Raw genomic sequence first — 25,358 nt, forward strand, 5'->3', positions numbered from 1 at the left:
TCTCTATCCAGAGTATAATGAGAAATAGTATCTATCTAACAGTGTACCGTTTCAAGATCCCTTACCAGTGTGTTAAATACATGTATATATTTGTTTTTGTTAAATGTAATACAGTATGCAAAATCAAACATTTTCCCTACTGTTTACTGCCAGAAGAAAATGAGTTAAACAATTTATATTTCAACACCTGTGGAACTATTTATTTATTTCCATCCTTCCTTGCTGTCTTTTTCTTCCTTTTTTCTTTCATCACCTATTCAATTATTATTATCTCTTGTCATTCAGGTACTCATTTGTTTATTTCTTTATTTCTGGTTCCACCTCTCCTGTGAAAAGGAAAGTATGTAAAGTTCAGATTTGCAGAAGTTACCTAGGCGGGTGAACACATGCACCGCAAAGCATCTAGGGGAAGGAGACGGACAGGGCCCTGGGTATTGTCCAATCTGAACATAACAGGGGCTTTATAAACTTTTCTTCCTCTTGGTCCCCCTCAGAACCTGAAAAGGTGTCTCTGAGCTGAGAAAACACCAATACAGAGGCAGGCAAAAACTAAAAGCCAGATGACAATGACGAAGCTAACTCTCTTAGCAGGTAAGTGTTTTTTTTTATGAGAGAGAGGTGGTCTCTGCAGGAGGGATGAGAGAGAGTTAATGCTATGCCCTGTTCTGGGGTCCTATGGAGAGCATTAGCTCAAAATCCAAATATTCAAATATATAACTCCTTTACTAAACTGAACTAAGATTCTGATAGGTAGACCCATAGCAAGATAGATGAGAATATAAAGTGAGATTTTTTTTCTTACATTATTTTCTTATATAGTTAGGTCCATAAATATTTGGATAGTGACACAATTGTCATCTTTTTGACTCTGTACGCCACCACAATGGATTTGAAAGGAAACAATCAAGATGTGCTTTAAGAGTAGACATTCATCTTTAATTTGAGGGCAGTTACATCCAAATTGGGTGAACGGTGTAGGAATTACACTGTTACTATTAACGCATGAGAAAGACCTAGGAGTCTATGTGGACTCCTCACTTTCTCCATCCAAACAATGTGGGGAAGCAATAAATAAGGCAAACACAATGCTGGGGTATATTGTCAAAAGTGTAGAATTGAGAACAAGGGCAGTGATGTTCAGACTGTACAATGCACTAGTTAGAGCTCATCTGGATACTGTGGACAGTTCTGGGCTCCACACTTCAAGAAAGATATCGCTGCTCTAGAGGCAGTTCAGAGGAGAGCAACCAGACTTATTCCAGGTTTCCACTGGCGGAGCGTCGTGTTTTGTGGCCGGTTAACTTGCTGGTGCTGGACGTGTCCCACTGAGGACATGATTCACTATCAGAATTGGAGGTGTGCGCTTGACTTGAGACACAGAGATCAGATACATTGTATCGGAAGATATAATCTCAAGTGCCGAGTGCGATCACGAAGAAATTGCAGTTTTATTAGCAGCATGGAGTGAAATCCACGTACAGAAACAATGACTGATTACAGTTAATATCCGAGTGCATTAAAAACTGTGATTTCACAGGACCGGTGCAGTGCTGACTAGTTAAAAATAAACTGAAGGATAATAATCGGATGGTAGCAGCCGGTTGTATTAATATTGTATGATCAGCTGGCCGTGTTTCAGGCTGTGTTGTGTGAATGTGTGCAGGACAATCCGCAGAGACAGTCAGTGTGAAGACAACACGATTTCATTAACGTGTCCATTTACAAGTATTAATGAATACATTAATACAGCAGATCTGGGTTTCCCTCTGAAACATTAAGGACTGGTAAAATAAATGCGCCCATAAACGCCATGACTGAGACGCGCACACTTTAGTTCAATTATAACCGGCTATATTGTATCTGGATGATTAATCTTGAAACGTGTGTATTTTGTTTCAACTATAACGTGCCCTGATTAAGGACGTCTGATAAGTACATTATAAATAATACGGCAAAAAGTATTGTTTGCAGTTACAAATCTGTAGTAAGAGTAATACATTAAGCGAGTCACGCTGTGCCGTTTAAAATACATATATACTAGCACGAATGATGACGATAATAATAGCAATACATATTTGCTATTTAGTATTATTGTTGCACATGGAAACGTATTCTTATGTGAACATGCTTGTCTGAATATAATGTCTCTACACGTTCAGCTCTTCCTAATATCTCTGAACAGAAACGTGTATTTATTACGCGGTTTACAATCATGTAAAGCACAAAGAATAAAACACACACAAAGTCCTGTCCTCGTCAGGCTGTGTCGCTCGTCCTGTTGATCTCTGTCTCTGTTTAAAACGAAACACAAACCAAACCCGCAGTCGCTGCTGCCCATCAGAGGACGGATCTCAGCGGCTGGTTTTGCAGTAAAAGCTCTGGACGCGTCTGAGGACGGCATGGCGGACACGGCGCTTAAACCAGAGCAGCCAGACTTATTCCAGGTCTGAAGGGAAAGTCCTGCTGAGAGACTGAGGACCTGAACCTGTTCACCCTGGGACAGAGGAGACTATGTGGGGACTTGATTCAAGTCTTCAAAATCATGAAAGGCATCGACCGCATCAAACCAGAGGAGCTTTTCCAGATCAGCAGGGACACACGCACCCGGGGACACAAATGGAAATTGGGCTTCAAGGCATTCAAGACAGAAGACAGGAGACACTTTATGGGCTCAAATTAGCGCCATAAGTATTCAAAAAATAAATTGTAAACAAAAAAACACCTGAGAAAAAACTGATGTTGAGATGTTGTCGTGAGGGCGGGATTTACAGGGAGGCGTGGATCCTGGGTCTCCATTGGTCCAGCAGGTTTGAGTGACGGCTCTTCCTGACCCACAGTCGAGCAGCTACCTGGCCGTGCATGTGCACCTACAAAATCACTGGCGCCATTGCTAGGATGCGAATGAAGGCTGTATGAAATAAACACATGTAATATGTAGAAAGCGATTGTCCACAACTTTTATTTAAAGCATGTATGTGTGTGCGCGTTTCTTACCTAAACATAAACTGCGACATAACATTAATGAATACGATGCCCCTCCATCTGCCTCTTGCTAAATGCTGTGAGCTCCATCAGTCTGGCGCTGTTATCTGAGCAGCTGAATTAAAGTGCTCTGCAGGTACATTAATATGAACATGATCTTAACATGTCACTGTGCACGGAGCCGGTCAGTGCTGTATGTTGGGCTCAATGGCGGTGATCAGTGATTGCGCAGCTCTTGGCTGCAGGTCTGCGCACACAGGGGCTTTAATGAGTCGCGGAACCGGCGCTGCTGCTGAAACCGAGACACTGGATTCCCGTCCCACACAGAGATCACCAGACCAGCCCCCTGCTCCCTGATTGGGTCAAGAAGAACCGTCACTCAAACCTGCTGGACCAATGGAGACCCAGGATCCGCGCCTCCCTGTAAATCCCGCCCTCACGACAAAAACCGCTCCAAAACTCGTAACGAAAAAAAAAAAAAGCAAAGAAACTGGCAGCGAAAGCAAAAATTGCAGCATCACAAGTAAAGACAGCAACTGCAGGCGAGTTTTGCTCTCGATAATTTTTTTTGCTTTCGATACATTTTTTTTGTTTACAATTCTATACATTTTACATTCGATTTTTTTATTTTTTATCTCAACATCAAGTTTTTCTCAAGTTTTTGTTTTGTTTACAATATTTATTTTTTTGAATGCGATACTTATGGTGCTAATTTGAGCCCATAACACTTCTTCACACAGAGAGGCGTCACAATCTGGAATAAACTACCCAACAATGTGGTAGAAGCTGAAAGTTTGGGAACATTTCAAAATAGACTGGATAGGATCCTTGGATGGACACCAAACGAGCATGATGGGGTGAATGGCCTCCTCTCGTTTGTAAACTTTCTTATGTTCTTCTTATGTTCTTATATACACCCATTTTTATATGTGGTCCTCCCAATTTTAGGGGCTCAACAGTATTTGGACAAACTAACATAATCATTAAGTAAACTGTGAGTTGCAATAATTGGTTGCAAATCCTTTGCAGTCAATGACTGCCTGAAGTCTGAACCCATAGACATCAGCAGATGCTGGGTTTCTTCCCTGGTGATGCTCTGCCAGCCTGCACTGCAGTGTCTTTGGTTCCTGCTTGTTCTTGAGGCGTTTTGCTTTCAGTTGTGCCTTCATCAAAACTAAACAATCAGAGAGACGGCAAAAACATTAGGTGTGGCCAAATCAACTATTTGGTACATTCTTAAAAGAACGAACGCACTGGTGAGCTCAGGAACACCAAAGGACCCGGAAGACCACGGACAACAACTGTGGTGGATGACAGAATAATTATTTCCCTGGTAATAGTTACAGCTAGCTTTCATCATTCCACATGAATAATAACAGCGTAAACCAGGATCTCTTCACGTCCTTTGTCCACTGTTTGTCTGATTGGTGTATTTAGTTGAAGGCTGGGTTAAATCTCTTTTCCTGTGTCTCCTGTTTAGGTCTGTTCCTGGTGCTGGTCCAGCTAGGTAAGTTTTGAATGCTGTAGACCAGGGGTTCCCTACATAATTTAGTGAAGATCCTTTTACCCAATGGAGAGGGGGGTAGACACTTTGTGGAGCAGTGTGGAAAGTGGGGTGTTACGGTTCCCCAAAAAAGTGTCAGCGTGTTAATAGAGTCTGCAATTAAGCTGTAGTGTGATTTTTTTTTTCCTGTAATGCAGCACAATTCCTCACCCACCCACCTTTCCAAAAACTTAGCAGTACATCCATTGACCATAGAGGTTAAACAAAGCAATCTCGTCTTTGTGAAACTTAAACTGGATTCTATCAATTCGGTTGTTGCTCAGTCATTGTTCAGCGAAGGGAGTTTTTCATTGGTTTAATTTTTGAAAAGCTGCTTGGCCACTTGCAACGGTGTACCCAATCTGATTGTCATCAGCACATTGAAACAAGGCAAAACAGGACACAAACAAATAAACAAAAAGGGTGCTCCGGGCAGTCAAAAGGTAGGAGCACCAGTACTCCTTCATACTGGGTTAGCTCCCTCACTCGGGGAAGGAGAGAGATTAAATAGAAGAACCACAGCTGGTGCTGACGACACAATTGCCTTAGTGCTCATTGCCTGCAGCCGTGAGTTCACAGGCAGTCTGTGAGGCAGCAGACAATACGGGTGGAGCACATGAGCACCTAATTAGCGTGCATCAGCAGCAGCCATGCAATGACAGATGGCGTCCTGTCACAGACTGGCTTAATAAATGCGTACACAAGTCTATCAACGCCATGACTGAAATGTGCACATTTGTTAATTTATAACCTGCTATATTGTAGCTGCTGTTACTGTATGATTGATTGTGAAACATGTATTTTGTTTCAACTGTTGCCCTGGTTAAAGGTGTCAGCTAAGTTCATGAAAAATAATAATACGGCAAAAAGTGTTGTTTGCAGTAACAAATCTGTAGAAAGTGTAATAAGACAGACACGTTGTGCCATTTAAAATGCATATCTACTAGCACAAGTGATGATATTATTATTATTATTATTATTATTATTATTATTATTATTATTAAATAGCAAATGTGTTGTTATTGTTGCACAAAAGTTTTCTTACAGTAACATAATGCTTGTCTGAATATAATGTTGTCTATACACGTTTAGCTCTTCCTAATATCTCTTAACCAGATACCTGTATTTCTTATGTTGTTTACAATCATGTAAAGCAGAAAGAATAAAATAGACACAAACATCCTTTCCATGTCAGGCTCTATAGCTCGTAGTGTCGTTTACTTTCTATGTTTTTAAAATGAAACACAAACCAATCCCACAATCGCGCTGCCTCCTCCCACAACAGGGATGGACTTCACAATGGTCTGGTTTAAAAAAAAAGCTCCGGCATGGCACGGACACTTAAACCAGTGGAAACGAGGCATTAATGACCCAATCCGTGAAGAAACATTTTCAAAACCAACTCTGTTAGAACAGAACTGCTCCGGGGGGCAGAACATATACAGTGAGGGAAAAAAGTATTTGATCCCCTGCTGATTTTGTACGTTTGCCCACTGACAAAGAAATGATCAGTCTATAATTTTAATGGTAGGTGTATTTTAACAGTTGGAGACAACAAAAAAATCCAGTAAAACACATTTCAAAAAAGTTATAAATTGATTTGCATGTTAATGAGGGAAATAAGTATTTGACCCCTTCGATTTAGTACTTGGTGACAAAACCCTTGTTGGCAATCACAATGGTCAGACGTTTCTTGTAGTTGGCCACCAGGTTTGCACACATCTCAGGAGGGATTTTGTCCCACTCCTCCTTGCAGATCCTCTCCAAGTCATTAAGGTTTCAAGTCTGACGATTGGCAACTCGAACCTTCAGCTCCCTCCACAGATTTTCTATGGGATTAAGGTCTGGAGGCTGGCTAGGCCACTCCAGGACCTTAATGTGCGTCTTCTTGAGCCACTCCTTTGTTGCCTTGGCTGTGTGTTTTGGGTCATTGTCATGCTGGAATACCCATCCACGACCCATTTTCAATGCCCTGGCTGAGGGAAGGAGGTTCTCACCCAAGATTTGATGGTACATGGCCCCGTCCATCGTCCCTTTGATGCGGTGCAGTTGTCCTGTCCCCTTAGCAGAAAAACACCCCCAAAGCATAATGTTTCCACCTCCATGTTTGACGGTGGGGATGGTGTTCTTGGGGTCATTCCTCCTCCTCCAAACATGGCGACTTGAGTTGATGCCAAAGAGCTAAATTTTGGTCTCATCTGACCACAACACTTTCACCCAGTTCTCCTCTGAATCATTCAGATGTTCATTGGCAAACTTCAGACGGGCCTGTACATCTGCTTTCTTGAGCAGGGGGACCTTGCAGGCGCTGCAGGATTTGAGTTCTTCACGTCGTAGTGTGTTACCAATTGTTTTCTTGGTGACTATGGTCCCAGCTGCCTTGAGATCATTAACAAGATCCTCCCGTGTAGTTCTGGGCTGATTCCTAACTGTTCTCATGATCATTGAAACTCCACGAGGTGAGATCTTGCATGGAGCCCCAGACCGAGGGAGACTGACAGTTATTTTGTGTTTCTTAGCGAATAATCACACCAACTGTTGTCACCTTCTCACCAAGCTGCTTGGCGATGGTCTTGTAGCCCATTCCAGCCTTGTGTAGGTCTACAATCTTGTCCCTGACATCCTGGGACAGCTCTTTGGTCTTGGCCATGGTGGAGAGTTTGGAATCTGATTGATTGATTGCTTCTGTGGACAGGTGTCTTTTATACAGGTAACGAGCTGGGATTAGGAGCACTCCCTTTAAGAGAGTGCTCCTAATCTCAGCTCGTTACCTATAAAAGACACCTGGGAGCCAGAAATCTTGCTGATTGATAGGGGATCAAATACTTATTTCCCTCATTAACATGCAAATCAATTTATAACTTTGTTGAAATGCGTTTTTCTGGATTTTGTTGTTGTTATTCTGTCTCTCACTGTAAAAAAAACACCTACCATTAACATTATAGACTGATCATTTCTTTGTCAGTGGGCAAACATACAAAATCAGCAGGGGATCAAATATTTTTTTACTTCACTGTATGATGCATCTGATCAGTTACTTGCCTTTAGTAGGCATGATATTCATGATGCAGGTTTTAAAAGGTTAGTAAACCCTGTGCAGTTGCACACACTTGCTCAATGAACGAGCCAGCCATGGGTCCAGAAACAATTGCTTCAGGGTCCGCATCCTGACTGCAGTCTACCAGTTGGGAATACCTGCTCTAGACCCAACCTACGGCCCTCTGTAATTATCCTTCTTTTGTCACATAAACCTCAGCTGTGGAGGAACCCACCTGTTCTGTCCCTATACCTCCCCCAGGTTCAGCCACCAAGCTAGTGTGCTACTTCACCAACTGGTCCCAGTACAGGCCTGGTACTGGGAAGTACCTCCCAGAGAATGTGGATCCCAAGATCTGCACCCACCTGACCTACGCCTTCTCCGTCATCAACTCAAACAATGAGCTTGTCACCTTTGAGTGGAATGACGAGATGCTGTACCAGTCCTTCAACGGCTTGAAGCAGAGGTGGGTGTGTGTTGGTCCAGCCTGCATCCTGTCATTGTTGTGCCAATGTTACACGAGACAAGGCAGCATGTTGTGTCTTTCATTCTGGAAAGCGTTCCTCCTGTAAACGTCCTCTCACTTTTGCATATTGTAGAAGCCTTAATTAAGTTTATCAATGGGGTATAGATAAGACTAAGTAATTAGCGTGTAGTAATTTGGTGTAATATGTAGGGCAACAATCATTTATATGGTTTGTTGATTTAGAGGAGAGCGAGGGAAATGTTTACAGTGTTTACTGTGTATATATGGTTCATGTTTAGGATGTAATGGGTTAATTGTTATTATTCCTTGCACTTAAGATGTGTGGATTAGTCGGGTATGATTGTTGTTTTGTAGTGGTTGTGTGTACCTTTAATTGCACTTTGGATTTGCTCACGGGGAAAGTGGGAGGGCTTTAGGTCAGGCAAGCATGGAGTGGAGCCAGAATAGTTTTTAGACCTCGCTCACTCTCTCTACACTGCCTTTATGTTAACTAATTTCCTTTTGTATATCGTGCTCATCGGGAATTATCGCCTTGATTTTGTGGAATAATTCAATGGTGATTTTTTGTACCAATTATTTTATGGAGAAGTAAACAGTTAAACTTTCTCAAGTGCACGTGTGAATTTTTTGGATGGGGATTCAGACAAAGGGAGTGGAAAAAGAGCGTCAAGCTAAGGCTTCATTCAATTTGGAAACTTATACATATTATCTACTGCTCCATATAATTACATAAATCCTTCATTATCATTGGCATGGAACAAATACAAATTCACAGCTCAGTAACTATGAACAGTAGTTCATATTTAAATACTGTAATAATACAGTGTAAGGTAAACCAGACCCTGCCCAGTAAAAGTGGCCAATAGATGTATTTATTTATGTGTGTATGTGTGTGTGTGTGTGTGTGTGTGTGTGTGTGTGTGTGTATTTATTTATTTTCACCTTCTACAGAAACCCTCAATTGAAGACTCTGTTGGCCGTCGGAGGGTGGAACTTTGGGACAAGCCAGTAAGTCATTGTCTTCTTAATCCTGCTTTTCATTTTCCCCCAAAAAATCTAATTTTCCAAGACAATTGTTTTTTTTTTTTCCACTACTGGATGAGACACACTTTTTCTCCGGCTCTAGAAATATGAACTGTAAAAATCTCTGCAATGTGGATCAGTGACCTGTTATAACCCCTCGACCTACGAGAACAGAACAGTGTGGGGAAATGTGTTGACGTGTACGATTATAATGGATGATGAATTCCGCAGTTATCAGTGTCGGTGTAGGTGCTGGGGGTCAGAGATTAACTCGGTCTTTGCCTGTCTCACTCCAGGTTCACCATCATGGTCTCCACGCCAGCCAACCGGCAGACATTCATCAAGTCCACCATCAGCTTCTTGCGGACACACGGGTTCGACGGGCTGGACCTGGACTGGGAGTACCCTGGTGGTCGAGGGAGCCCCCTGGGGGACAAGCAGAAATTCACCCTGTTGGTGAAGGTCAGTTGATCTACCGCAGCCCCCTCCCTCCATGATGGATCATTTTCAAGCTAAAAACATTCAAATATTGTTACCTGTCTTGAATTCAAGGACAATGCCTGGTAGGCCCTGACGTCAGGGGCAGCACACACACACACACACATACACACACAAGACCAGGAATGCTGACACATTTAACTCGCCTTTGCTTTTTATTGTATCTTTTATCATTTATTAAGTCCCAGTGATTTGTTCCCCTACGGCTGCAGGAGCTCTTGTCTGCCTACGAGGACGAAAGCAAATCGACTGGGCGTCCCAGACTGTTGCTCACAGCTGCAGTGGCTGCTGGGAAAGACAACATTGACAATGGCTATGAGATTGCCGAGATCGCCAAGTGAGTCAAGGAAAGGTGGTGGGGGGGTGGAGACAATCCTGGACAATCAGACAGAGAATCCATTAAACAAACATCCCACAGTGCGGGCTATTTGTATACTTGGGTGGCGACTTTTATCAAACACACAACAAAACTGCAGAACCAGACAGAGCAGGGGCAGGCGTCTAAGCACCAGTCATACACTGTACAACTGCAAGGCTATAAAAAGTGACTCACGCCCCTTCAGCTACACAGGCCAAAGCCACAGCAATGGGATGATTCAAATCCTTCATCAAGACCTGATATGAAGAACTGAAATTACCATTAGAAAATCGCATGTGCCTATTTACAGTATTACACTACAGGGTGCTAAACAAATACAAGATCTAAAAGGTTTAATAAAATAAATTCAGTGAACAGCACCCTGTCTGTCTCTCCAGGTACCTGGACTTCATCAGTGTGATGACCTACGACTTCCACGGAGCCTGGGAATCCTTCACTGGACACAACAGCCCCCTGTACCGCGGCTCCAAAGACAAAGGGGATCTCATCTACTTCAATATTGTGCGTGAAACACTGTAGGGCCCACAGAGCAGGGTTGAGTGCTGGAGAGGGGGTGCAGTGCTGGACATGTGATCATTTGAACATGCTATACAAGTGGTAGTGTTCACAGTTACATACAATTTTGTTCGTGCTAGTGTCTGGTACCTTCAGTGCAGTCAGCTAAACTCTTTGTAAAACCCTGAGCTCTGTAATTCTTGATATTACCCTCTTGCTCTGCAGACATGGCAGAAAATCAGAATATAAGAATAGCAAACAAACAAACAATCCAATTCAGCTATATCTATTAATTCCCTTTGTATGACTTCATTCCTACACCTCCTCTCTCTCTCTTTCTCTCTATTTCTGTGTCCCTCTCTACCTCAGGACTTTGCGATGAAGTACTGGCGGGATCAGGGCGCCCCTGCGGAGAAGCTTCTGTTGGGATTCCCCACATATGGGCGCACATTCCGCCTCACGTCCAATGACACCGGGGTGGGGGCTCCTGCCAACGGCGCTGCTTCAGCTGGCCCGTACACCCGGGAGGCTGGGTTCTGGTCTTACTACGAGGTGAACGCAGGAATTCCTCAGAAGGCCAGATATGTCTGCCCCTAAACCAGTCAGTGCTTCACATTACAGCCTGTGCCCTATCTAAGTACAGAGAAGGATCTCTTGTCCTTACTGTTGTCTTGGAAATGCCAAGGACCACCATAGTACTTGACTGAACTTTCCACTTCCTCTCAGCCGGAAGCCTAGCTTGGCTCTTGGGAATGATTACCACACCATTAACAAATATGCATTGGTCTTTTGGTAGTAGTCAACTCATCATCACACGCTCTTCTCTTTCAGATCTGCACTTTTAAACAAGGTGTCTCCATTAACTGGATTCAGGACCAGAAGGTGCCCTACGTCTCAAAGGGCAATGAGTGGGTGGGCTTCGACAACAAGGAGAGCTACGAGACCAAGGTACCCCCTGCCACAGTGCTGAAACTAAAGTAATAAAGAGATACAGTAATTAATGTACTTGTTTGTTTTGGTTTGGTTGTAATGGATTCATTTTCATTACTATAGTAAAACTCAACAAGGCCCGCCTGAGTATATATTAAAATAAAGGAAGTTATATTATGCAGGCATGTCTGTGATCCTATGTCTCTGTGATTACTGTCCTCTCTAAGGGAGCCATTCTTTGAATGAGGACACTGATCCAGATTCCTTGTGTTTCACTATACCTCTCTTCTCTGCCCCTCTCCTCGTCCTCTTCCCTCTCTTCTCTGCCCGTCTCCTCCCTGCTCATCCCACACTCTCCCTCCCTCCAGGTCCAATGGCTAAAGGACAACAAGTTCGGTGGGGCATTAGTGTGGGCTCTGGATCTGGATGACTTTACGGGACAGTTCTGCGGAGAAGGGCCCTACCCCCTGATCAACTACCTGGGCAACCTGCTCAACCGTAAGTCATCTGACCAATGACCACCAGAGTAGTCGGCTGCAGTTCAGTCATTAAGAACATAAGAAAGTTTACAACCGAGAGGAGGCCATTCAACCCATCATGCTCGTTTGGTGTCCATTAATATCTGAGTGATCCAAGGATCCTATCCAGTCTGACTTGTTCCAGATTGTGACAACTCTCTGTGTGAAGAAGTGTCTCCTGTTTTCCGTCTTGAATGCCTTGAAGCCCAAGTTCCATTTGTGTCCCCGAGTGCGTGTGTCCCTGCTGATCTGGAAAAGCTCTTCTGGTTTGATGTGGTCGATGCCTTTCATGATTTTGAAGACTTGGATCAAGTCCCCACGTAGTCTCGTCTGTTCCAGGGTGAAAAGGTTCAGGTCCTCAGTCTCTAAGTAGGACATTCCCTTCAGACCTGGAATAAGTCTGGTTGCTCTCCTCTGAACTGCCTCTAGAGCAGCGATATCTTTCTTGAAGTGTGGAGCCCAGAACTGTCCACAGTATCCAGATGAGCTCTAACTAGTGCATTGTACAGTCCTAACATTACTTCTACACTTTTGACAATATACCCTAAAATTCTGTTTGCCTTTTTTTATTGCTTCCCCACATTGCTTAGATGGAGAAAGTGAGGAGTCCACATAGACTCCCAGGTCTTTCTCATGCGTTACTTCATCTAGTTCTATTCCTCCCATAGTGTAATTATAGTGGACATTTTTGTTACCTGCATGTAATACAGCATGAAATACAGTAATACTGCATAAAAATGATCCATCATGCTTTTACCATTTGTCTCTCCTCATTGACTGTCATAAGCTGCCAACAGTACCTGGCCCCCCAGGAGCAGGACTGGGGAAAGCAGCTCCCTGATTTTTGGTAATTTGTTTGGATGCAGTTATAGCTCGTAAAAAATAAGTCCCACCCCCTGAGAACAGAGGGGAGAGAAGGTGCTCTCTCATGTGTTACTTCATCTATTTCTATTCCTCCCATAGTGTAATTATAGTGGACATTTCTGTTACCTGCGTGTAATACCTTGCACTTGTCCACATTGAATTTCATCTGCCAGGTGTCGCCCACAACTGAATATTATCTGAGTCCCTTTGAATAGCCTGTGCTGCCGAGATTGTATCTGCTGAGCCACATATTTTAGTATCATCTGCAAATGTGACAAGTTTGCTATCTATCCCAGAGTCCAGATCATTAATATAGATTAGAAAAAGCAAAGGCCCTAGTACTGATCCCTGTGGAACTCCACTAACAACCTCACTCCAGTTAGAAGCAACTCCTCTAATCGAGACCCTCTGTTTCCTAGACATCAACCAGTTCATAATCCATCTACTTACATTTCCCTGAATGCCTACAGCTTCCAATCTGAGGATCAGTCTTTGGTGTGGAACCTTATCAAAAGCTTTTTGAGAATCTAAGTATATCATATCATATGCTTTCACATGATCTACAACTGCAGTTGCATGTTCAAAGAACTGACTATCTCCAAAAATATGATTTTCATTAAGATGCTCCTCTATTTTCTGTCTCATCATTTTTCCAACATTTTACAAGTAATGCAGGTGAGACTGATTGGTCTGTAATTTCCTGGCTCAGTTTTGTGCCCTCAATGGCCACCACAAATGCATCCCAGCAGCTTCAGCCATGTATTTGTGTATTTGTTTTGGTCTAATGTATTCACAAACAAGCCTCTCATTATCTGTTGCAGCATCTCTGAATGGAGCGCTGCGTGACAGTGCCATGTTACATGGGAGGGTAGGATAAGCCGTGAGGCACCCCGCTCTTATCAGCACAGCACACATGATATCGCTCTGATGATTCCCACTTCTCTTCCCAGAGCCCACACCCCTACCTGGAGCCACAAACACCTCAAAGACCACCACCAAGCCGGTCCACGGAGCTACAAACACCATAAAGAGCAAAACCACAATCACCACCACACTTTTGTTGCTTTTACATGGTTGCTTCTACTTTCAGGGGACACCATTCTACACTGCATAGAGAATGCAGCTAGAATGTTTATGGGCATCCAATTATAAGATTAACAAATATTGAATATACGTATAATCAGTATTTTCATTTTTTTTTATTAGGCTAGAATTATTATAATTATTATGATTGTGCAAATAAATGTGTTAATAAACCTAACTGTAAATAGGAACAAGTTTAGATGTGTTTGTTCCATGTTTTCTACAGTACTACCATTATATACACCGATCAGCCATAACATTATGACCACCTGCCTAATATTGTGTAGGTCCCCCTTTTGCCGCCAAAATAGCCCTGACCCGTCGAGGCATGGACTCCACTAGACCTCTGAAGGTGTGCTGTGGTATCTGGCACCAAGACGTTAGCAGCAGATCCTTTAAGTCCTGTAAGTTGCGAGGTGGGGCCTCCATGGATCGGACTTGTTTGTCCAGCACATCCCACAGATGCTCGACTGGATTGAGATCTGGGGAATTTGGAGGCCAAGTCAACACCCTGAATACACTGTTTGGACCATTTTTGTAAACGCAGAAACACTGTCCGGTCTGGAAGGGATAAGTATATTGTTAAAGCACCTGTTGTGTTTTAGAGGTAATACGGTAATGTGAACAGGATGAGGGAAGGAGGAAGTGAAGGAGAGAGTAATATGGAGACGGAAAGAAGCTGCAAGTCTTGATCTTTACTCACGTGTGCCGATTATTATTGTCTATAATCAGTCGCAGTGCCTTCACTACTGCTCGGACCCCTACACAATGGACTCTACCAACCCTCATGTTAGACTGTACCACTTCAGAAATCTGGGAGAAGGTGTTATGCACCGTTTTGTTAAAAGTACATTGTGAGTAATTAAAAAAGTATATAAATACTAGTTATAATAGACCTGTACTCTGAATATTTAAAGACATTGTGGAAATGCAGTGCTAGTAATAAATAAGGGTTTCTATAGTCTGTGAACTTTAAAGCTGCGTTATATAAACTCGCCTCAAAAAAAATACATATGTTGAGTTTTCAGTGTTTTTGTATACTAGAACATCTTCACTTTCAATTCCAGTTTTAAAAGTTATTACATAATGTGTAAGTGCTATAAAATGGGCATTACTTGAAGAGTAGTTACATTATTTTACATGGATTCTCATTAAAAAAAAAAAGTCACTTAATCTCGATACCCGCGATGTTTAGTATGAAAATAAATCTCCGGCTCTCCTCTTGACACACATGGTGTCATTTCAACCCACCTGCTCCAGCAGACCAACCAGAAGCCATGAGTCCAGCCAGGGCAGCCACTTCCGTACGTGCGCGAAACTAACGTCAGCACGCAAGACACGCCCCTTCTCACACGTCAGCACGCAGTTTACGTGCAGAAAATCGTATATATCCTGAAATGAGCGCGTTTTAAAAGTGAAAGACGACTGTTCCGTTTATTAAGTAATGTGTATTTCGGGTTACTGTAATGGCAATGCAGAAACTGTTCTGTTTCTGTTTCTGTCTGGAATATGTATGCCAAATTGAATGTAATTTGGATGGAAATAAGTGTAAATTGTTTTGTAAATTCCAAGTAGTAGGACTTTAAAATGTAATTTGCAAGGAATTAACACATCATAACAAGTTATCATTATAAAGCAATAATTTAGCTTAATAAGATAAAGTAATAATGTAATTTTTGAACATTTTGGTGATGTGACTGGTGTTGTGGTGGAGGCTGGGTCACATTGCTGGTTATATGCTGATTTTCTAATATTTTGCCAATATTATATATATAAAAAAATCTTATGAATAATATTTTCAATAAACAAGTGACTGTATTTTGTTTTAGTTATGATGTATTGATTTTCCCGCCACCTGGTTTAATTTTAATTCAAAAATATACATTAACAGCACTAGTGTAATGCTTTGTTTATTTATAAATTAATAGCAAAAGACTATTTTATAATGTATATTTATATATATCTTAAAAAAAGTGTAATTGTATTATTATTTTTAATTGTGTTTTCTTGTTAATTTCTTCCCAAACCTGAAATGCTATGATTTTATTTTATTGCAGACGTTGCCATGTCTGTGAGAGGGCTGAAATGTCTCAAAAATCGCTTAGTGGGCACAGTTTATTTAGACACAACGCAACCCAAGAACTGTTATAACTGTTGCTGATTGTTCTTCTGTTGGCTAGACCCAACCACGTGGCAACTGCTTACTCATATTGTTCAACAAATTGGGACTGCAGTTGGAGAATACATACTTATTTAGCTTCTAATTCAAATGGCAGTCCTTTGCTGGTGACCAAACAACGCCTGTTACATTAGGGGGTCATGATAATGACCACAACAGCAGCCAAACTTCAACGTCTTGAACGGAGAGCAGCAGGACATCTGTTTGATCATCCCTGGGCAGACTTCCAACCGATCGGCTTTCTATCCAGAGTATAATGAGAACTAGTACCTATCTAACGGTGTCCCTTTTTCAAGATCCGTTACCAGAGTGTTAAATATGTGTGTATATATTTGCTATAGTTAAATGTAATACAGTATGCAATATCAAACATTTTCTTTGGGGAGGAAAAAGAAGGGGAAGTGTGTCAAGTCCAGATTTGCAGAAGTTTAATGAGGAACTGCTCTGGTTGACGGGTGAACAATTGGACACATTGCGAAGTATCTGGAGGAGGGAGCCAGACAGGGCCCAGGGCATTGGCCAATCTGAACACGACGGGGGCTTTATAAACGCCTCCTCCTCTTGCTCCTCCTCAGAACCTGAAAAGGCGTCTCACTGCTGTTCTGAGCTGAGAAAACACCAAGACACAGGGAGGGGAAAACTGCAAGCCAGAAGACAATGACGAAGCTAACTGTCTTAGCAGGTAAGGGTTTTTGGTTTGTTTTTTTAATAGAGAGAAGTGGTCTCTGCAGGAATAAAGTTTAAAGCAAACTGTCAATGAAGAAGGGAAAATGCCTCAAATATCACAGGCTTGTAAGCTGTTTTATCTTTTGAGATTCCTTCATGAAGCAATAGGGGAAATATAAATAACATCTAGTGTGAGTGAATTCTATGCCCTGTTCTGGGGTCCTAAGTAGGACATTAGCTAAAAATTCCCAAAATTCAAATGTTTAGCTCGTTTTTTAAACTGAACTGAAGTTTCTGACATACAGATCGATAGGAAGATAGATGAGAATATAAAGTGTAACCTTTTTTTATGTATTATGTGAAACAATATATGCTTTCCATGAACTGATTATACTATTCCATTATACTAGGGGGGGTGATATGAACTGAAATTATTATTAGAAGTTTTTCCACCGTCTGGATGATAACAATATACAAAATAATATATTAATGAAATTTGATTAGCCCCTCCAATAATAATAATAATAATAATAATAATAATAATAATAATAATAATAATACTAAATGACAAAAGATTGCTTTTAACCTCATAAAACCTGAAAGAGTGAGGCATTGGACATATTATATATGCACCTGAAATGCTTTTTTTAAAGTGCAAATGTTGCTTTTTTAACTATTCTGGCAATATTGTGCAAACATGCAACATAAATAAAGGCATATAAATTAACTAAGTATAAAGTAAAATGGAATGTGAAAATATTTCAGATACTTAAGATGTAAAATTAAAACAATTATTGTTTTTGGAAAGGAAGCTTAAAAAAACTAAAATACAGAAAGTGCACTCTGTTTTCAGCATAATAGCAGTCCTAACAATGCAATCTTTTCAAACTGTAACATTGTTAAGTCATTCTGCACAGAGGTTGCATTCTTATAGCACAGATTTCCACAGATCTGCAGAATTCCACTGATCCCATTGGAGCAGCACAGATCTGTGCAGAACTGCGGAAATCTGCGCTTCAAAAATACGACCACAATCTTCAGGAAGTCTTAGCATTCATTGGCTAAATGGTCATAAGCTGTGCAGATTCTGTGCAGAATGATGAAAGTCTGTGCAATGTAAACACACCGACAGACTGAGGTATTCTGGGCATGGTAGTTTTCTGTAGGAAGTTATCGATAAAAGGGGTGAGATTAAAGAGTTGAAAAACAGACTACAACTGCCACGGGTAACTAGGATTTTTTTTAAATCTGTTTTGGAATCATTTTAGGCACAACATGAAGTATTCGATCTAGTAAGACAGTAAGTGATCGGGTTTTGTTTATGTAGCTACTGAATTGAATACTGACTGTGTCTGTTATTTATGATTTATTATAGCACAGCTTGTGATATATTGTGGATTTAACTGGTGACACTAAGTAGTGATTTCTAACAGAAAACTTGTTGATCACAATTTTGAGCAATTCACGGTGACTTATTGTCCATGATGAATTGTTGATGATGAATTATCAGTGATGAATTGTCATTGATGATGAAAAGCTTGTGGTGATATATTCGTGATGAAAAGTGTGTGACAAATTGATGCGATACCCATCCGCTCGTGAACAAATAGCACAATGTATGATATGCTTCTATTTTTTTTAACAAAAGAATAGGCCTAAATGCCTTCTTTCATGACTTTACTAATTTATCACAATGTCTGTGATATGGCAATCCATATCATGGTACAACGTCATACTGGTATTCACTTTCATGCTGTTATACCTCCCACCCCTACCTTATACTATTACTCAACCTTATACATAGACTGCAAGCTCTCTAATGTAACTACTGTCTTTGACAAAATTAAAGTAATAATTTCAGCTAGCCTCCATCTTTCCACATGAATTATAAACAGTGTCTGATTGGTGTATTTAGTAGAAGGCTGGGTTAAATCTCTTTTCCTGTCTCTCCTGTTTAGGTCTGTTCCTGGTGCTGGTCCAGCTAGGTAAGTTTTGAATGCTCTAGACGCAGCCTGCCGTCCTCTGTAATTATCCTGCTTTCGTCACGTATACCTGAGCTGTGGAGGAACCCACCTGTTCTGTTCCAGTCCCTTCCCCAGGCTCAGCCACCAAGCTGGTGTGCTACTTCACCAACTGGTCCCAGTACAGGCCTGGTACTGGAAAGTACCTCCCAGACAATGTGGACCCCCAGCTCTGCACCCACCTGATCTACGCCTTCTCCGTCATCAACTACGCCAACGAAATTGTCACCTACGAGTGGAACGACGAGACGCTGTACCAGTCCTTCAACGGGCTGAAGAACAGGTGGGTGTGTGTTGGTCCAGCCTGCATCCTGTCATTGCTGTGCCTGCGTTGCACGAGACAAGGCAACATGTTGTCTTTTTCATTCTGGAAAGCGCTCCTCCTGAATCGTCCTCTCACTTTTGCACATTTTGTAATGCTCAGTATTAATCTGTGTCATTGACATGGAATTTCACATCAGAAAGGGTCCTTACAGATACAAACTCCCCCTGTTCAAAATGTGTAGTGTTATTACTTCACAGCTCAGCAACTATGAACAGTAGTTCATATTTAAATACTGTAATAATACAGTCTTAAGTAAACCAGACTCTGTCCAGTAAAAGTGGTCAATAGTATTTATTTATTTATTTGTGTGTATTTATTTATTTTCACCTTCTACAGAAACCCTCAGTTGAAGACTCTGTTGGCCGTCGGAGGGTGGAACTTTGGGTCAAGCCAGTAAGTCATGGTCTTCTTCATCTTCCTCTTCTTCAAAAACTGATGAAACAGCTATCTAGACAACTTAGTTTTTTTGTTTTTTTCACTACTGGGTGAGACGCACTTTTTCTCCAGCTCTAGAAATATGAACTGCAAAAATCTCCGCAATGTGGATCAGTGACCTGTTATAACCCCTCGACCTACGAGAACAGAACAGTGTGGGGAAATGTGTTGACGTGTACGATTATATTGGATGATGAATTCCGCAGTTATCAGTGTCTGTGTAGGTGCTGGGGGTCAGAGATTAACTCGGTCTTTGCCTGTCTCATTCCAGGTTCACCATCATGGTCTCCACGCCGGCCAACCGACAGACATTCATCAAGTCCACCATCAGCTTCCTGCGGAAATACGGGTTTGACGGGCTGGACCTGGACTGGGAGTTCCCTGGTGGTCGAGGGAGCCCCCTGGGGGACAAGCAGAAATTCACCCTGTTGGTGAAGGTCAGTTGATCTACCTTAGCCCCTTCCCTCTGCGCCAACTCCTTAAAGATGTTATTGAGTCCATTGGTCCTGACTTACTCCCAGTAATGAAGAGCTCTCTTTGCACTGGATGTGTCCCTGATTACTTTTAGATAGCTAATGTTCAGCCTTTACTAAATAAATCCTCCTTGGATCCTGCTGTCTTATAAAACTCTGTCTCAAAGCTCCCCTTCATCACTAAAATCTTAGAAAAAGTGGTATCAAAACAACTCCTGTCGGTAGTTGAAAACAATAAGTTCTCATTATTGGCCCTGAGAAGATCTCCAGACAACTTCAGTTGATTCTTGGCTTGTTAGCAATCTAGGATTGATCTCATAAAACTGGCTTTTTTTACCAACTTAGAAACATTGCTAAAGTTAGATCTGTTTCATCTTTTGGGGATACAGAGAAAAGTATTCATGCTTTTATTTCTTCACGTCTTGACTATTGTAATGCCTTATTTTCCTTATTTTTATTGTATTCTGCTGCTAGATTACTGACTAGGACCAAAACTTCCTCGCACATTACCCCAGTACTAGCCTCTCTACACTGGTTGCCGGTGAATTTTTGAATTGATTTTAAAATATATCAAGAGAAAAAAATATCAAGAGAAAGAAAATGTTGTATCGCATAAAAAAGGGATGGAGACGAAACAAAATACAAAGAATATGTTGAGCTGCAAAGAGATCTTAAGAAAGGGATCAGGAAAGCAAAGAGGGAAATAGAAAGAAACATAGCTCTTGGAGCTAAAACCAATGCAAAGAGCTTTTTTCAATATTACAACAGCAAGAGGACAATAAAGGAGGAAGTGAAACAGATTGAGGGCAAAAAGGGAAGTATCTTGGAAAACGAGATGTGGCAAATGTTCTAAATGAGTATTTCACAGAGGTTTTTACAAAAGAACAGACAGATGACAAGCCACAGGTTAACAACCAGTCCAGTCAAACCCTAAGAGAGATCAGGATAAATGAGGAGGAGGTACTAAAGGGACTAGCAGAATTAAAAACAAACAAATCACCTGGGCCAGATGGGATATTTCCAACAGTACTTACAGAAATTAGGGAAATTATTTATAGGCCGCTAACTCAATTATTCCAAATGACACTTAGAACAGGGGATGTGCCAACTGACTGGAAGACAGCAAATGTCATACCAATCCACAAGAAAGGGGACACAACTGAGCCAGGAAATTACAGACCAATCAGTCTCACCTGCATTACTTGTAAAATGTTGGAAAAAATAATTAGAAAATAGAGGAGCATCTTAATGAAAACCATATTCTTGGACATAGTCAACATGGGTTCAGACGAGGCAGATCATGTCTTACTAATCTATTAGAATTTTTTGAACATGCAACTGCAGCTGTAGATCAGGTGAAAGCATATGATATGATATACTTAGATTTCCAAAAAGCTTTTGATAAGGTTCCACACCAAAGACTGATCATCAGATTGGAAGCTGTAGGCATTCAGGGTAATGTAAGTAGATGGACTATGAACTGGTTGATGTCTAGGAAACAGAGGGAGTCGATTAGAGGAGTCGCTTCTAACTGGAGTGAGGTTGTTAGTGGAGTTCCACAGGGATCAGTACTAGGGCCTGTGCTTTTTCTAATATATATTAATGATCTGGACTCTGGGATAGTTAGAAAACTTGTCAAATTTGCAGATGATACTAAAATAGGTGGCTCAGCAGATACAATCTCGGCAGCACAGGCTATTCAGTTGTGGGCCGACACCTGGCAGATGAAATTCAATGTGAACAAGTGCAAGGTATTACACGCAGGTAACAAAAATGTCCACTATAATTACACTATGGGAGGAATAGAAATAGATGAAGTAACACATGAGAGAGTGCCCTCTCTCCCCTCTGTTCTCAGGGGGTGGGACTTATTTTTTAAGAGCTGCATCCAAACAAATTACCATAAATAAGGGAGCTGCTTTCCCCAGTCCTGCTCCTGGGGGGCCAGGTACTGTTGGCAGCTCATGACAGTCAATGAGGAGAGACAAATGGTAAAAACGATGATGGATCATTTTCAAGCTAAACATTTTCATATATTGGTACCTGCCTCGAATTCAAGGACATTGCCTGGCAGGCCCTGACGTCAGGGGCAGCACACACACACACACACATACACACACAAGACCAGGAATGCTGACACATTTAACTCGCCTTTGCTTTTTATTGTATCTTTTATCATTTATTAAGTCCCAGTGATTTGTTCCCCTACGGCTGCAGGAGCTCTTGTCCGCCTACGAGGACGAAAGCAAATCGACTGGGCGTCCCAGACTGTTGCTCACAGCTGCAGTGGCTGCTGGGAAAGACAACATTGACAATGGCTATGAGATTGCTGAGATCGCCAAGTGAGTCAAGGAAAGGTGGTGGGGGATGGAGACAATCCTGGACAATCAGACAGAGAATCCATTAAACAAACATCCCACAGTGCGGGCTATTTGTATTCTTAGGTGTCGACTTTTATCAAATAGACAACAAAACTGCAGAACCTGACAGAGCAGGGGCAGGCGTCTAAGCACCAGTCATACACTGTACAACAGCAAGACACAGAAGGCTATTCGTCAAGGGGCTGTTTATTCCTGTCTCTTTATACCTGTATAAAAAGTGACTCACGCCCCTTCAGCTACACAGGCCAAAGCCACAGCAATGGGATGATTCAAATCCTTCATCAAGACCTGAATAATTTCCACTAGAAAACCACATGTGCCTGTTTCCAGTATTACACTACAGGGTGCTAAACAAATACAAGATCTAAAGAAACTGAGTGAACAGCACCCTGTCTGTCTCTCCAGGTACCTGGACTTCATCAGTGTGATGACCTACGACTTCCACGGAGCCTGGGAATCCTTCACTGGACACAACAGCCCCCTGTACCGCGGCTCCAAAGACAAAGGGGATCTCATCTACTTCAATATTGTGCGTGAAACACTGTAGGGCCCACAGAGCAGGGTTGAGTGCTGGAGAGGGGGTGCAGTGCTGGACATGTGATCATTTGAACATGCTATACAAGTGGTAGTGTTCACAGTTACATACAATTTTGTTCGTGCTAGTGTCTGGTACCTTCAGTGCAGTCAGCTAAACTCTTTGTAAAACCCTGAGCTCTGTAATTCTTGATTTTACCCTCTTGCTCTGCAGACATGGCAGAAAATCAGAACATAAGAATAGCAAACAAACAAGAGGAAATCCAATTCAGGTATATATATATATATATATATATATATATATATATATTAATTCCCTTTGTATGACTTTTCCATCTTCATTCCAACACCTCCTCTCTCTCTCTCTCCCTCCCTCTGTCTCTCTACCTCAGGACTTTGCGATGAAGTACTGGCGGGATCAGGGCGCCCCTGTGGAGAAGCTTCTGTTGGGATTCCCCACATACGGGCGCACATTCCGCCTCACGTCCAATGACACCGGGGTGGGGGCTCCTGCCAACGGCGCTGCTTCAGCTGGCCCGTACACCCGGGAGGCTGGGTTCTGGTCTTACTACGAGGTGAGCGCAGGAATTCCTCTGAAGGCCAGATATGTCTGCCCCTAAACCAGTCAGTGCTTCACATTACAGCCTGTGCCCTATCTAAGTACAGAGAAGGATCTCTTGTCCTTACTGTTGTCTTGGAAATGCCAAAGACCCTAGCACTTGACCTTACCTTTCCACTTCCTCTCAGCCGGAAGCCTAGCTCTGTTACTGCATCAAATTTGAGCCCACATGGTCTTCTCTTTCAGATCTGCAATTTTAGACAAGGCGCCACCATTAACTGGATTCAGGACCAGAAGGTGCCCTATGCCACCAAGGGAAACGAGTGGGTGGGCTTTGACAACAAGCAGAGCTACGAGACCAAGGTACCCCCCGCAACAGTGCTGAAACTCCCATGCTGGCACATTCTTTTCAGGACTTAGATTTTGTTTAAATGTACTCTGTTTGGTTGTAATGCATCCCTTTTCATTAGTATACTAAAAATGTAAAATAAAAACCTCAGTATATACTCTGAAATAATATTATGCAGCCATGTCTGTGTCCTACATCTTGTGTGATTGCTGTCCTCTCTAAGGGAGCCACTCTGTGAATGAGGGCATTGATTCAGATTCCTTGTGCTTTTACAAATTGAAATTGGGCTTCAAGGCATTCAAAATGGAAAACAGGAGACACTTCTTCACACAGAGAGGCTTCACTATCTGGAACAAACTCCCCAGCAATGTGGTAGAAGCTAAAACTTTGGGAACATTTATAGTTTACTAGATAGGACCCTTGGATCACTCATTTTATTAATGGACACCAAACGAGCATGATGGGTCGAATGGCCTCCTCTTGATTGTACACTTTCTTATGTTCGTATGTTCTTACTGCCCCCCCTCCCTGTCCCCTCTGCTACCTCTCCCCTCTCCTCCCTGCTCCTCCCACACTCTCCCTCTCCCTCCCCCAGGTCCAGTGGCTGAAGGACAACAAGTTCGGCGGGGCCTTCGTGTGGGCTCTGGATCTGGACGACTTTGCGGGACAGTTCTGTGGAGAAGGGCCCTATCCCCTGATCAGGCACCTGCGCAGCCTGCTCAACCTCCGTAAGTCAACTGACCAATGACCCCCAGAGAAGTCAGCTGCGGTTCAGTCGTTGGCCGTGTATTTGTTTTGGTCTAATGTATTCACAAATAAGCGTCTCTTTGCAGCATCTCTGAATGGAGCGCTGCGTGACAGTGCCGTGTTATATGGGAGCATATACCGCCAGGCCCCCCACTCGGAATGAAAGTGCCACTTCAGACACACCTCCAAGCCTCCACAGCCCCTCTAAGAGCAAAAAAAAGACCAGTCCCCTGATGGTGGAGGCTCCCCACTTTGAACCCTGTTACGCAGGGCAGTTGTCCTCCACCATGTATGAAATGTCACTGATGATTCCCACTTCTCTTCCCAGAGCCAACACTCCCACCTGGAGCCACAACCACCACGCAGGTGCCCGGAACCACAAACACCACAAAGACCAGTACCAGTACCACAACCACCACCACCACCACCACCAAACCCAGCTCTGGCTTCTGTGCCGGCAAGCCTGACGGACTGTACCCGAACAAAGATGACCGTAATGCCTTCTACAGTTGCACTCATGGCAGGACCTACCTACAGAGGTGCAGTGCTGGGCTGGTGTTCAACGATCAGTGCAAGTGCTGCGACTGGCCTTAGAGTAGGACCTGGACTCTCACACTGACAACTCCACACTTATTCCAGACAAAACCAGCAGCACCAGTTTCACTCACAGAAGTGCAAGTCCCTCCAGCTCTTCCTGTTCTTTTTTTATGTATACAGCTTTAAATATTATAAATATGAGTGTATTGTCTTCCTATGGAAATAAAGGGTGCAAAAATTAACCTGTCGAAAAAAATGACTTGATTAAAAAACAAAGAATGAAAAAATGAAATAAATTGTCTGATATTGTCAG

General features: G+C 42.4%; 2 protein-coding genes across 2 annotated transcripts; both read left to right on the forward strand.

The window, feature by feature from the left end:
- Positions 1-423: 423 nt before the first annotated feature.
- On the forward strand, positions 424-14,422 carry LOC136749203 (acidic mammalian chitinase). The gene is made up of 11 exons (XM_066703247.1): positions 424-591; positions 4,463-4,489; positions 7,824-8,028; positions 9,001-9,057; positions 9,369-9,534; positions 9,783-9,907; positions 10,327-10,450; positions 10,814-10,996; positions 11,276-11,392; positions 11,743-11,872; positions 13,707-14,422. The coding sequence occupies exons 1-11, from the start codon at positions 561-563 to the stop codon at positions 13,868-13,870; spliced, it is 1,329 nt and encodes a 442-aa protein (XP_066559344.1). The 5' UTR covers positions 424-560; the 3' UTR covers positions 13,871-14,422.
- An 87-nt stretch (positions 14,423-14,509) lies between these two features.
- LOC136749198 (acidic mammalian chitinase) lies at positions 14,510-25,341 on the forward strand. Its single transcript, XM_066703238.1, has 12 exons — positions 14,510-14,693; positions 16,594-16,700; positions 18,643-18,669; positions 18,772-18,988; positions 19,367-19,423; positions 19,737-19,902; positions 22,156-22,280; positions 22,725-22,848; positions 23,246-23,428; positions 23,659-23,775; positions 24,357-24,489; positions 24,837-25,341. The coding sequence occupies exons 2-12, from the start codon at positions 16,676-16,678 to the stop codon at positions 25,100-25,102; spliced, it is 1,440 nt and encodes a 479-aa protein (XP_066559335.1). The 5' UTR covers positions 14,510-14,693; positions 16,594-16,675; the 3' UTR covers positions 25,103-25,341.
- Positions 25,342-25,358: the final 17 nt, after the last annotated feature.

The sequence above is a fragment of the Amia ocellicauda genome, chromosome 5 (assembly GCF_036373705.1).
Source record: "Amia ocellicauda isolate fAmiCal2 chromosome 5, fAmiCal2.hap1, whole genome shotgun sequence".
NCBI classification, from domain to species: Eukaryota; Metazoa; Chordata; class Actinopteri; order Amiiformes; family Amiidae; genus Amia; species Amia ocellicauda.

Excerpts from the sequence above, each read along its gene's own strand:
- LOC136749198 (XM_066703238.1), top strand. The coding sequence starts at position 16,676 with ATGACGAAGCTAACTGTCTTAGCAG. Across the intron at positions 18,989-19,366 it reads TTCAACGGGCTGAAGAACAG|AAACCCTCAGTTGAAGACTC; the intron begins GTGGGTGTGTGT and ends CACCTTCTACAG. Across the intron at positions 23,776-24,356 it reads AGCAGAGCTACGAGACCAAG|GTCCAGTGGCTGAAGGACAA; the intron begins GTACCCCCCGCA and ends TCCCTCCCCCAG.
- LOC136749203 (XM_066703247.1), top strand. The coding sequence starts at position 561 with ATGACAATGACGAAGCTAACTCTCTTAGCAG. Across the intron at positions 10,997-11,275 it reads GGTTCTGGTCTTACTACGAG|ATCTGCACTTTTAAACAAGG; the intron begins GTGAACGCAGGA and ends CTTCTCTTTCAG. Across the intron at positions 11,393-11,742 it reads AGGAGAGCTACGAGACCAAG|GTCCAATGGCTAAAGGACAA; the intron begins GTACCCCCTGCC and ends CCCTCCCTCCAG.